Source organism: Lytechinus pictus, chromosome 4 (assembly GCF_037042905.1).
Source record: "Lytechinus pictus isolate F3 Inbred chromosome 4, Lp3.0, whole genome shotgun sequence".
In the NCBI taxonomy this organism is placed as follows: domain Eukaryota; kingdom Metazoa; phylum Echinodermata; class Echinoidea; order Temnopleuroida; family Toxopneustidae; genus Lytechinus; species Lytechinus pictus.
Window position 1 is genome coordinate 31,997,048 of NC_087248.1, and position 13,374 is coordinate 32,010,421.

Here is a 13,374-nt window from a genome sequence, read left to right on the forward strand (position 1 = left end):
TTTTTTTCTATTAAAATTTTGAGATATGAGGTTTTAAAAGCCAACTAATGATTTATACATATATTCCCATTCTTCCATCAAACCTATCAAAAACCACTCCTTCCCCCAATATGGGGTCCATTTCATAGAGTTGTAATTAAGTATAACTGTCATTGCGGCATTTACAGGGTTGAAGAACCAATCACAATCAAGGTTATGATTATGGTCCTCACCTGTCTCTCTCTCTCCCTCTCTCTCTCCTGTGTTCTTCCTCCGCTAAGATAGGAGATCCTCGGCACCGTTTGAAGGGTTGCAAATCATTGAAGGCTGTAAATTGCACTAATGCTTAATAATAAAGTTCACATAGTTGTAACTCTTTATAAAACAGGCAAATTTCATGTGGACAGAAACTCTTCCAAGCATCAAACAATACTATCAATGTACACATATCACATAATGCCATTCCTCCGTGATAAACACACCACAACCACAAAAATTCAATTTCATGAAAAATCTTTAATATAACATCACATAAGACAACCATATGTGGTTGAACATTTAACAATTGATGTTGTCATTAATAAACATTACCATCAATAATTGTCCACAGCATGAAATTACAAGAGAATCTGCGAATCACAAAAACAGTGAATCAAAGTCAAATCTCTTTAAACTACAGTATTCTATTTGACTTGGGCATTTACAATAACATTGTAAAATTACCTGGACTTTTCATTGTTATCAGTAATGTTAAACTACAAACCTTGATAACAATGTACAGTAATCATGACATTTCAATGAACTTATAAACATAAAAGATTGGCATGAATTGATGTGAATAATGTGATTAAGACAGGCAATACTTGAATTCTTTCAACCAATGGGGGTACTAGTCTGCAGGTACAGACCCATTTGTTTTCAAAAAGTGCATGATGTAGAGTCTGAAGTAGCAAGACTAGAATCACTATGGCTGCTTCTATCACAGGTCTGTACAGACAGAGTAGTCACCAATAAGTGTAAATCTTGCTTATTAGGAGCTCAGTCATGGTAGCCATGACAATGTGGACATGATGTTCATACAAAACACAAAAGCACATTGAAATGACAGCCAGAAAAACTTACAGAATGAAAAAAGATATTTTCAACTTTTCAGGATGATTACTTGTTTAGGTTACATTTTCAAATCTACCAAGTAATTGTTGATTAGTTGGTAGAACATGATGATGAAAAAGTTACAACTTAAAAAATGTAAAATATACATCCTGAAGTATGTCACTTCATGCATCTGAAATTACACAGAATATTAACATTAAAAGTTATGACTGATCAATATAATAAGCATTTTCATAACATATCAATGTCATAATATGATCAATTCTCTATTGTGTGAAACACTGTCAGGTTTGGTGAATATTCAACAACAGAATCTAGAAACAAAATGTGCTTTGTATGGCATTACATCATTGAATATGCATTACCATTCTTGATAATATTATATGGAAGCATTATTTTAATTTCAAATGATATAAAAACACAAAATACAAAACAATGTACTGATAAAGAATGGCTCATTCATTTCTTGAAAATCCCATTTCCTTGATAATACATGTGATCCTATAGAGTTTGTATTGGCTTTTGAAAGCCCCTCCACGAGCCTACAAGTTCTGTCCATTTAAGAGAATAATGCTGTATTTATAGGAAAAGGGGAAAGGTGGCCATAACCTAAAATATTCCAGGCTATGAGTGGGACACATATTGGATGAGTCGCTATATTAGTCCAATCATTTTATTTGTGGATGCCCATAATTGTGATTTACCGATTATTTTTAGGAATCTGCAAATTACAAAAACTACTAAGGCAATGTATGGAAGCTAAAAGGAATCTATGACAATCAATATTTCCATCAGACAGTAAAAACTTGTCTATTATGGCCACCTAAGGAATAACAAAAGTGGCCACTGTAGATAGGTGTCCTTTATAAACAGGTTATATAATCTATATTCCTTTTCAATGGGAGACAAGTTTGATGGCCACTAAGGACAGGTTTTCTGGTAAGACAAGTTTGACTGTAAGTGTATATCTATTAATAATTTCTTTAAAAACTAATTTTGATTGCATTTTAAATTAAAAACATAATCCTTTATCTCAATTTACATAGGACTACTGACTTTGGAAGATCAATCATATGGGTGAGTCCATGGTCACATATGTGTCTTTTTCTATTACTTGGTGCTGTCAGTTTTACAGCAGTGAGTCTTTCTCTCAAGTATATACCGAGAATTCATCTTGACAACCAAGGCAATAAAACAATACATACAGGTCGTATATTGCGGATGCCACAACATCCTAAATATTGGTCATATTAACAAAGGAACATGGCAAAAAAGTGAAAGATTACATTTGAGAGTTTTTTTTCCAATCAAAGCACTTTTATCAATTTTATTACCTGCAAATCATGACTTATGTGTACAAGTGTCAAATAGGAAATTTGATTATGGTAGACAATTTTTACTTTCTTTTTTGGATAGAAAGAATCCTGTTAGGTGCAGACGCATTACACTTTGTCTAGCACCACAACATTTTTCACCTTTCCTAAAACTTGTGTTTGCATTTTTTTTCTTTTAATAGGATGTGAAATGATGACCTTCAGATAATCCCATTGAAAATTTTACAAAACAAATGATAATTTTCAGTTTAATTAAAATAAATATAATATATGTAATTGTTTTTGTTATGGTTTGGATTATCTAGTAAGGAGGTGCATAAGACATGTTTTTTAGCCTGATTATGATCTCCCTTTGCATTTAGGAACTTTTTATATAAGTTTAAATCCAAAATTTTGATCTAGATTTGAAATAAAGCCTGGAGATGTATACAATCAACTCAGTTTCGGCAGTGATGTCATTATCCCCAGCCACACAATACAAAAAAATAATTGTATTTCTACCAAACATGAAGACTCGTCTGCCCTGATATAACATTTGGATCATCATTTTAGTGTAGATTAATGCCCCTCCCATTCCCTTTGCTCACAATCTCGATTGCACTGGTATGCCTAGTGCAACATGGTAAATTCACAATCATTTATGATTTATGTATAACCCAATATAATTGGTTTAAAGAGATTTGAAGCCCTATTCCCATATCTAACCTGCTTTTGTCATAACGAGTCCTTTGTTGGCACATAATGGCTTCTACATTTCTCACGGAATACCTAGAAATAAAATAAAGAAATTAAATGAGTTAGAACTAGTGTGAAAAATGTAATATATTCCCTATGATGACTGTACTACAGCCAAATTGAGCCCTTTGCCTATATCTAAACAAATAATAGATTTGATTTGACCCAGTAACAAGTCCACTCAATACACAAATATTACTACATGTATCTTTACACTTTAAGTATTACATTTCCATTTTCTATGATGCTATAAACTTTGTATTATTTAGTGTACTAAACATCAAATCTAGCACTATTTAGTATTATTATAAATCCTGTGCTAACAAGCATATGATTTATATCTTGAAATCTGTACTTAAAGGGATAATTTTTTTCCTCTGATTTTATTCTACAGATTAGAACAAAGATAGACCCCTTGAATAAGTAACTGAGACAATTTCCATCTCTCCATAGATTTGACAAAATGATTTTTTTTTGCAATTTTTAGTAAGCATTTTTTATTGATTCATTGCAGTACCTTGTATACATGTACATTCCACATGTTGATGATTACTTTTAAGTAATGATTAATTCCTAACTTTAAATGTGATAATATTGTGATACATACCTTTAATGTTCTGTCTTTGACAACTTCTTCTATGTTTAGTTCCGATTGCATAAGTCTTAACTATTTAAAAAAGAAAGAGAGAGAGAAAGGGGATACATTACTAATTTTTTTTTTATTTATTTTTTTATTTTTTTAAAACAAGTGCACATCTAGTTTCCAATAATGCATATAGCATTTCCATTTATTTGAAACCAGGATAAAAGAGCATTGTAGATTAAATGCCTTGCTCACGGGCATAGGTGCCGCGGCCGGGGATCGAACCCCGGACTTTCCATGTATAGCCAGGCGCCTTAGACCACTCGGCCACGGCACCTCAACTAATGACATAGTAGACAATCACACTATAAGTGAATGAAAATTGGACTTTCTTGCAATTGAATTTCTTGCAACTCGTGTATTATTTTGACTATTCAGAAAAGTCAAAAGGAGATTTAATTTTAAGGACGTTCCCAAGTTATGTTTGTGCGCATCCCTATCTGAGCATATTTTACGCCATGCGCGTTGACGTCACAATAAGTGAACAGGTGCATAATCAGCTACACATATCAGCTGATTTTTCCAGTCATCGTTACTCTAACAGAAATCTTGATGTGTATTTTACCAAAGTATGTAGCTCAAAATAATCTACGGGCCAACTTCTAAAACGCCTCTACCCCTTCAGAATACTTTACTCTGCAGTGCTGGGATGTACATGTATGACGAATATGATAATGATATCAATTTTGATTAAATTGGATAGTGGTGTAGAATTTGTCTGTGTAGATCAGCCTGTGTAGATCAGCTCCAACGAAAGTGCTGATAGTTTGAAAATATGCCCATGAACCCCCAATTTTTAATGTTCAGACCTTTTTAATATACCTTTCTCTCCAACCATGCAAAATTTGGTGAAAATGACATGGGTTTTGAATAAAGTGCAGCATTTTTGTACTTCTTAAATTTGTTATTAAATTTTCAATTTTTTCAAATATTTTTTTGTCGTCTTTCACACCTTATTTTCAAATTTGAAGGTGCTGCAACACTTCAAACAAAGAACAAACGAATAGCAATATGAGTGGATTATATATCTTAAGTATACGATTCTGATCTATCATGTAAAATTTGGTAAAACTCAGATGGATTTTGACTGAGTAATAGAGGTATAAATTCAACGTTGTGAGCTTGTGGGGTCTAAAAATTTTCTTGCGTATTTCTTGAGACCTTTCAAGTGGGTGAACTTCAAAGCTCGGTAGCAAAAACTCAAGCTCATGAACCCATGTAAATTTTTTTTGCAAATTTAGAATATTTAGGTGATAAAGTAACTCTGTGCAAAATTTGGTGAAAATGGCATGGATATCAATTTAACTGTAGAACTTCCTTAAGCGACCTTTTATTGAGATGAACTGGGGCCATTTGACTAAGCTATCGGTAAAATATGCAGAACTTTGCATGACTGGTACCAATTTCTTGTGCAAAACAAATTCCCCACATTTCCCCCATTTCGATAAAATGGGAAAACATTTCCTACAACCCCTAATCAATTTTGGAAAAATATATTGAACTTCCATTATGATGCTGTTTAACACTTGTTTCATGTAAATTGTAATATACTCACTATTACTTCTTTTGTCTTTGTTTTTATTCAATCTGTATTAATTTGCATTTGTATTACTGTAATTTATCCAACATGGATCCCCCCCATGTTTCAAGCAACTGGCTCTAGGTGTTTGATCCTCACATTGTAAAATGTATATATATATACTCAAGTGATTTTTACCTAATAAATAAATTGAATTGAAAAATTGAACGATGAAAATTTTTCGAAAATTTTAAAATTTCAAGGACCTGAGCTTCTCAGCCAATTAGAATCAAGGACCTGAGCTTCTCAGCCAATTAGAATCAAGGACCTGAGCTGATCAGCCAATGAGAATCAAGGACCTGAGCTTCTCAGCCAATGAGAATCAAGGACCTTGGCTTCTCAGCCAATTAGAATCAAGGACCTGACCTTCTCAGCCAATCAGAATCAAGGAAAGTTCTGACTTGTCAGATGATAAATGCTAATTCCCTGATATGACATGGATCTGATGATTGCAGGTTAAGCAAGCCGAAAGTAGTTCAGCTCAGTTCAGTTCAATTTATTTATTTTCTCAGCATAAAAAAGGTGATATATACAATATGTACAAAAATGACAAATAGTATCAGAGAAAATTGGAAACTACAGAAAAGTTTATAAAAACTTGTGAATAGTAGTTCCCAGTACATTGAATGACATTAATATTAAATGGAAAAAATGCACACAGCATCAACAAACACCAGCAAACACACAAGGAGGGTGGGGCGGTAAATGTATGAGATTTCAGCAAGGAGAAAGGAAACAAATTATTTTGCATATTCATTTATATACATTCTTTTTAACTTAGATTTAAATGACGTAATTGTTGTTGAGTATTTAATTCCATCGGGGAGATTATTCCAAATGCGTGGGCCATAATGCCTTAATGAATTTAGGAGAATTTGTGTTTTAACCTTGGGATAATGAAAATTATTACTTGAGCGAGTATTGTGACAATGAACGGAATTGTTTATTAAAAACATACGGGATATATTAAAAGGAATTATGTTATGAATAGTACAAAACATCACAGATGCTATCTAAAATTTATGAATATCATATATATTAAGGGTATTGAGATTAAAAAACAAAGGTCGTGAGGGAGCTCTAAAAGGGGAGTTGGTACATATTCTTAAAATTTTCTTTTGCAATTTATGAAGGGGTTCCAATTTTGTTATTCCAGCATTCGCCCAAATAATATTACAATATTGAAGATAGGGTAGGGAAAGACAGTTATATATCATAAATAACTCCTTCTGTGGCAAAAAATTGCGAAGTTTAAAAAGAATACCAATATTTTTTGAGATTTTGTTAGCTAAAATAGAACGGTGGCTGTTGTATGACAGTGTATCATCTAAAGTGATTCCGAGAAACTTGGTTGTTTTTTAACAATTCAAGAGGATTTGATTAAAAAATATTTTAACATCCGAAATATCATGTTTTATATGTTCTTTACTAATATACATAACAGTTGTCTTTTCATAATTGATTACTAATTCATTAGCATGGAACCAGTCTATAATCATAATTAATTCTTCATTTGTATTCTTAATAAGTAAATTAAAATCACAATTGGACGCAACTAAATTTGTGTCATCGGCAAAAAGGACAAAATGAAAAAAATGAGAAACATTACATAAATCATTGATATATATCAAGAATAAGAGCGGGCCCAGTGTGGAGCCCTGGGGGACTCCACAATGGACCCTCTCATGATGAGAAACAGCATTATTATAAACAGTATAATGAAAACGATCAGTTAAATAATCTTTAAACTATTCAAGGGCAATGCCACGAATACCAAAATGAAATAGGTTACTAAGTGAAATATTGTGGTTGATAACATCAAAGGCTTTGCTTAAATTGAGAAAAATACCAAGTGTATGTAGATTATTAGCCATATTATTTAGGAGATTTTCATTAAGGTCGATAAGTGCAAGCTCGCATTCAGTAATTTGATCTAAAACCGTATTGTGAATTATTTAATAGATTATTTTTATCAATGTGCCGTATAAGCCTATTGTACATTAACTTTTCTAAGATTTTGGAAATACTAGGGAGTAAAGTGATAGGTCTATAATTTGAAAATATATGCAAGTCCCCTTTTTTAAATACTGGAATAATTTTCCCTATTTTCATGTCCTTTGGGAATCTACCTGTTAAAAATGATACATTAAAGATATGTGTTAGGGGTTTTGTTATGAAATGAATTACTTTTTTAATAACACACTGACTAATTCCATCAAATCCCATGCTTTTACTTGATTTAAAATGTTTTACTATTTCAATAATTTCATGTTCATTTGTAGGATATAAGAATATAGAATTTTGACATTGGTTTGAGAGATAAGACAAAAAATTATTAGAACGCTGGGGAATATTTGATTTGATATTGGTAGCTATATTAGCCAAAAATGTATTAAATTCTTCTACGATAATTTGATCATCAGTTATTTTAACACCATCTTTCAGGAACTAAGTGTTTTAAATTATGTTTATTTGTAAAAAGAACCTCATTAATTATTTTCCACAACTTAGAAAGATTATTTTAATGTTTTTGCAACAAGTTACTATAATATTGTTTTTTGGCCTTTTTTAGAATTAGGTTCAATTTATTTCGGTAAGATTTAAACTTCCTTTCAATTGTTTGATTTCTACTTTTGCAAAAACGTTTATATAAATTGTCTTTTTTATGTATGCATTTCAATAAAGAGTTTGTTATCCATGGCTTGCGTATTTTTTGTTTTGTTTTTGTTCTTATTGATACACAGTTACTGTCGTACGCAGTTTTAAAATAGTGCATGAATTTACAATAGGCATTATCAATATCTTTGCATAATACAACTTCATCCCAGGAAATATTAGATAAGTCATTTTTCAGAGAATTTATAGAAGCTGTATCTGTCTTATGTAAGGTGGGAGGTAGAATTTTATTGGTCTTTTGTTCGCAATACAGATTACTTATTTAGAATATGGGGAGATGATCAGTAATGTCGCTGTAGAATATCCCTGTCTGAATTTGAGAAGTATGTACGTTAGTAATTATGTTGTCGATTAAAGTTGAAGATTGGGTGGTAATCCGGGTGGGCTTATCTATTAAAGGACAAAATGAATTGTTATATAAAATATTAACAAAATCATTTATGTATTTATTGAAATCAATGTTCAGAAAATTTATATTAAAGTCGCCCATAATGTAAATGCACTTATTTTCATGCGACAATTTGTCAAGACATTCGTCAAAATATTCAAATTAAAGCCTTTGATATCTACATGAGGATCTCTATATATGACACCAACCACAATATTCTTTCTATGTTGCAATACTATTTCGATAAAAAGGGATTCACAATATTAATTTGATAAACATATATCTGATCTTATTTTGACATTAAATGAGTTATGGATTAGCAAGGCAACACCGCCTCCTCTTCGATCATGACTGTCACTGTGATAAAAACTGTATCCGTCTAAATTAAACAAGAATGGTGTGTTATTATGAATCCAGATTTCACTAAAACCATAAATAGACAATTTTAAATTAAGTTGAGTAATAAAGGAATGAATATCATCAAAATTTCTATATAGACTTCTAGAATTAAAATGAAGCATACTAAATCTCTCTGTGTTTTCTTCACATATCTTTTTGTTATTATTGAATTCATTACATAACCAATATCTTGATGGATTGTCAAAAACATAAAAATTGTCATATGCGTCTAAGTCATCAATATTTTCTTGCTCAATAGATGATACAACATGAGTAAAATCAGTATTATCAATTGCATTACCTGGAGAGGGGGGACAACTTGACATAGTCAAAACACACACACACAAGTACACACACTAGCACATTCAGATAATAAAAACTAAAATGGCAGTATATATTTATTATAAAGTATAACAGATGAATAAGATGAAGCAATGAATAATATATTCATTAACCTGGATAGCAAATGCATATAATATTAGAAAAAAAAAAAATTACTGGTGACAGACAAGCTGTCTGAATGGAATACGTAAACTACATATATATTAGAACAATCGTAAAACTTGAAATTTCATGTTGTAAATGTAAACACAGTGTAAATGACAATCATTCAGTGAAAAGAGAAAAGAGAGAGAGAACATTTTTTTTTGCAGACTATGTTGTGCCTGAAAGCATTGTGTTCTAGCTGTCTAATGAATAATAATAATAAAAAAAAAATTCAGATTAAATAACTGTAATAACAAATGTCAATGTCAATAGCATGACAAAGATAAAGATTATAATATAATTGAAAAACAGAAGGAAAACTATGCTCAAGTCAAGACTAAAATAACAAAGTTTAAATTACCACTGTCAATATAGCATGACAAGGAAAAGTAAACACACTTGCAATTCAATTCAAATAATTTATTTTCAATTCTGATCAAAAGAAATGTACAGAGAAATACATGCGGCCAAAATAACAGAAAAAGCACATAATAAAAACATACACGTGCATACAGTAAATAAGTGTCCAGACACAAAGACATTTTAGAAAAATAAATGAAAAGAAAAAGGAAGAAATTGAGGAATACTGCGAAAAAAAAATCAGTCGAGATTTTGTCACATAGGCAGTAATTCTGTAAGGGAAAGTCAAAGAATTGACTTTGGCAAGTGTGTTTAAAAAATATCTTAGCTTGGAATACAGGATGCATTACCTAGTATCATGGTTATTTTGAAAAACTCTGAGCAAGAAGCAAAATTTTATTGAGGGTCCTATCGGCAAAATACCCTTTGAAAAAGAGGGAGAAAAGTAATAATTAATTTCACTAGATTCCATAAAATATATGCCATCAGAAGGATTACATTTCCATCAGTAAAATCAAATATTTGCAGTGATTTTGTGTATAGCTGGCATATATGAACAGTGCTTTGACAGAGGGCTGATAAGTATACCTCTCTCTGTATGAACAGGGTTTCTATAAAAGGACGAAGGGCTGATGTATGATACGTATGTGTCGCTGTTCAGACCCCATTTTCAGCCTAGATTTCTGTTCCAGAGCATCACCAATTCAGAAAGCCATAGAAATTCCTAATTTTTTGTATTTTCTCGTTCCAGTGTGCGCCAATCATGAACTACTCAGCCGGTCGGAGCTGCGAGCTCGATCGGCGCAGAGCCATATATGCTGGGCTGCCGAAGCTCCCCACGCCCGCAGCTAGCTAGCGCTAGCCCGATATGAATCTAGCAAGACGCCAGCGTTTTACACTGTAGCAGCTACAATGCTACGCCTACGATCTAATGAGTTCTGGAGATCCCCTTTTTTGATGTGGTTAGTTCCAGAGCATTGCATTTTTAGCAATCGTTGATCCAAGAGCCATTCCAGAGACCCCGTTTTAAGACCGAGATTTAGTAGCAAAGCCCCATATTTTGAGTTGGCGCGGCACATCGGTATCATGTTATAAAATTTGAGTACCCCCCCCCCCCCCCCCCCCCCCCCCGAGGATAAAGCGCTGATGAGTGTAGCTTTCTATGTACTGTATGAACTGGGTTTCTATAGAATTTATTAATAATAACGAAACGTTTTTGTATAGCACAAAATACATAGGTAAAATTGCTTGTCTCTATGCCCTATTTACAAGTTAAGATGGAGAGGAGAGCACTGGGTTCCTAATTGTCTACAAAATATTAAATGAATGTGTTTTCAAACTCTTTCTGAACTTTTCATGTTGTTATATTCCTAAGATATTCCGGCAAATTTTTCCACGAAACAGCGGCTGCACTATAAGTGTACCCATCTCTGTATGAACAGGGTTTCTAAAAAAACAACACTGATAAGTATTACCTCTCTCTGTTGTTTCCTAAGATCTTTCATGATCTTAAAGTCATCTGGAGTTTGGTCTTTTTGTTTCTTGAGGTGGTTGATGGAAGTAGAAACTTCTGATATACATCTCTTGATAACTCTTTCTCGACTGCTATATGCCGACGTCAACTAGTACAGGAAAAAAAGAATGATTAGAATAGAAATGATTATTCATAAAGTGCTGTTTATCTGATGTTGGATGAATTTGATCATTTACTAGAAGACCACATGAATACAAAGCTTTGCCACTAATACTTCACCAAGAACTTAAAAAGAAGTCCATACTAATTTTTTGACAGATCAGTGCTGGCAATCTTTGGGAAACCAATCTTAAGCTTGTATTTTTAATATTTGTCTCAACTATTTCACATTTAGTGCAAATAGAGAACTATTTTTCTTCTCTATGACACCATGGCAGATTAGGAGAGGGGGTCTTGCTTTTCTTTTGGATCAGGACAAAATGAACCTTCTTTGCTCCTAAAAATGACAACAATCAACAATTTTCTATTCATGGTCACACTGTGGTCTGGTGGTTACGACTTTTGTCTCTCAATCTGAGGGATGTGGGTTCGATTCCCAGTCATGGAATGTTTCCCTTCAACAAGAAATTTACCCACATTGTGCTGCACTCAAACCGGGTGAGGTGAATGGGTACTCGGTAGGAAGAAATTACTTGAAAGTTTGAGCGCCTACATGTATAAGGGCAGTTAAACGGATGCTCCAGGCTGAAAATAGTATCATTTGAACAGATAAAGAAAAATCAGACAAATAAAACACTGCATATTTTGTCAAAATCCGACAAAGAATAACCATGCATATTCAATGAGCAACCTGATGATGTCATATGTTCTTTTGTATTTTATTATATGAAATAAGCAGGCCTGCTTACATTTGAAAAAAAAACACCCTCCAGTGTAATGACCTGTTTTTCAACTACAAAAAGCGCTTTATAAATCCAGCTATTATTATTATCAAAATACTATTTTCATTGACCCTATTAATGACCTTTGACCTTGATCATGAGACCTAGGATGCATGCGGGAGGATAGGTGATACTTGATTACCTTGATGTCCACCTTTCATAAACTAGATCTATAAACTTTCAAAGTTATGATGACATTTCAAACACTTGGCTATGGTTAAGACTTTGATGTGGACTCCTCCAACATGGTCTAATATCACTGACCCTACATGTAACTGACCTTTGACCTTGATTGTGTGACCTAAGACTCAGGCAAAATGTTCAGTAATACTCGATTACCCTGTCCAAGTTCCATGAATGGGTCCATCTGCTTTCTAAGTTATGATGACATTTCAAATTTTTAACCTTGGTTAATAAGATTTCAATCTTGATGACGGCATCGTCGCTTGGAAAGCCACGCAGCCTGTAGTCTCGCATTGCTCTCCTATAGGGTTGTTATGGGGCATTATGTGTGGGAGTGCAATTGAGTTTTTTCAGACATGTATCAATTAGTAATAAGATAAGATTATTTACACCTGCGACCGACCTTTACCATCACAATCCGTAAGACATGACCAGGGCTTGAACCTCAAACCTTTGCATCAATTTGTACTACATGTATTAAACTTCCCCACATAGCTTTAGATTACAGGCATACGCCACCATGCCCATTTTTAGGCATGGCCTTAGTCCCTGACTCTGAGTATTTGTTCCCCTATGCTGATATCAAGTTTTATTGTTCTTCAGCTCTGCATTATAGGCTACACTATACTTATAAATATCAAAGTTTTGAGGACCTATGTTTAGAATATGATTTATACCATTACCTCATTATAAAATCCCTCACATTTCTGGCTAGCATCTACTTGGCCTTTGAAAGATGTTGTTGGGACCACTTTGTTGAGGTTGTAGATTATTTTATCGTCTATCATCCGCATTTCTTTAAGTGCTTCCTAGTGAGTCAATGAAATGAGAATCAATTGCAATAAAATGGAAATTAAACAAATATTTATATGCATTAGAATGGGATCATTTAAGAGTGAGCATGGAGCAAATTTTTCATTTTCATGCTTTTGTGGTAGATGTTTATGAAAATTTCAACCAATTTTCCAAGTTTCTACATTTAGTCTGGTAGGGAGAAAGGGTAACCATGCACCCCATTGATATATTTTTTTTCACCTACATTTTTTTAATCCTTAAGATGTCTAGTGAATAAATTTTTATGTTC

The 13,374-nt window shown here is 33.0% G+C and overlaps 1 protein-coding gene across 1 annotated transcript; it reads right to left on the reverse strand.

The window, feature by feature from the left end:
- Window positions 1–475: 475 nt before the first annotated feature.
- LOC129258697 (protein MIX23-like) lies at window positions 476–13,095 on the reverse strand. The gene is made up of 4 exons (XM_054896929.2): window positions 12,974–13,095; window positions 11,168–11,314; window positions 3,769–3,828; window positions 476–3,194 (listed from the first exon to the last, which is right to left on the reverse strand). The coding sequence occupies exons 1-4, from the start codon at window positions 13,082–13,084 to the stop codon at window positions 3,141–3,143; spliced, it is 372 nt and encodes a 123-aa protein (XP_054752904.1). The 5' UTR covers window positions 13,085–13,095; the 3' UTR covers window positions 476–3,140.
- Between the last annotated feature and the right edge of the window lie 279 nt (window positions 13,096–13,374).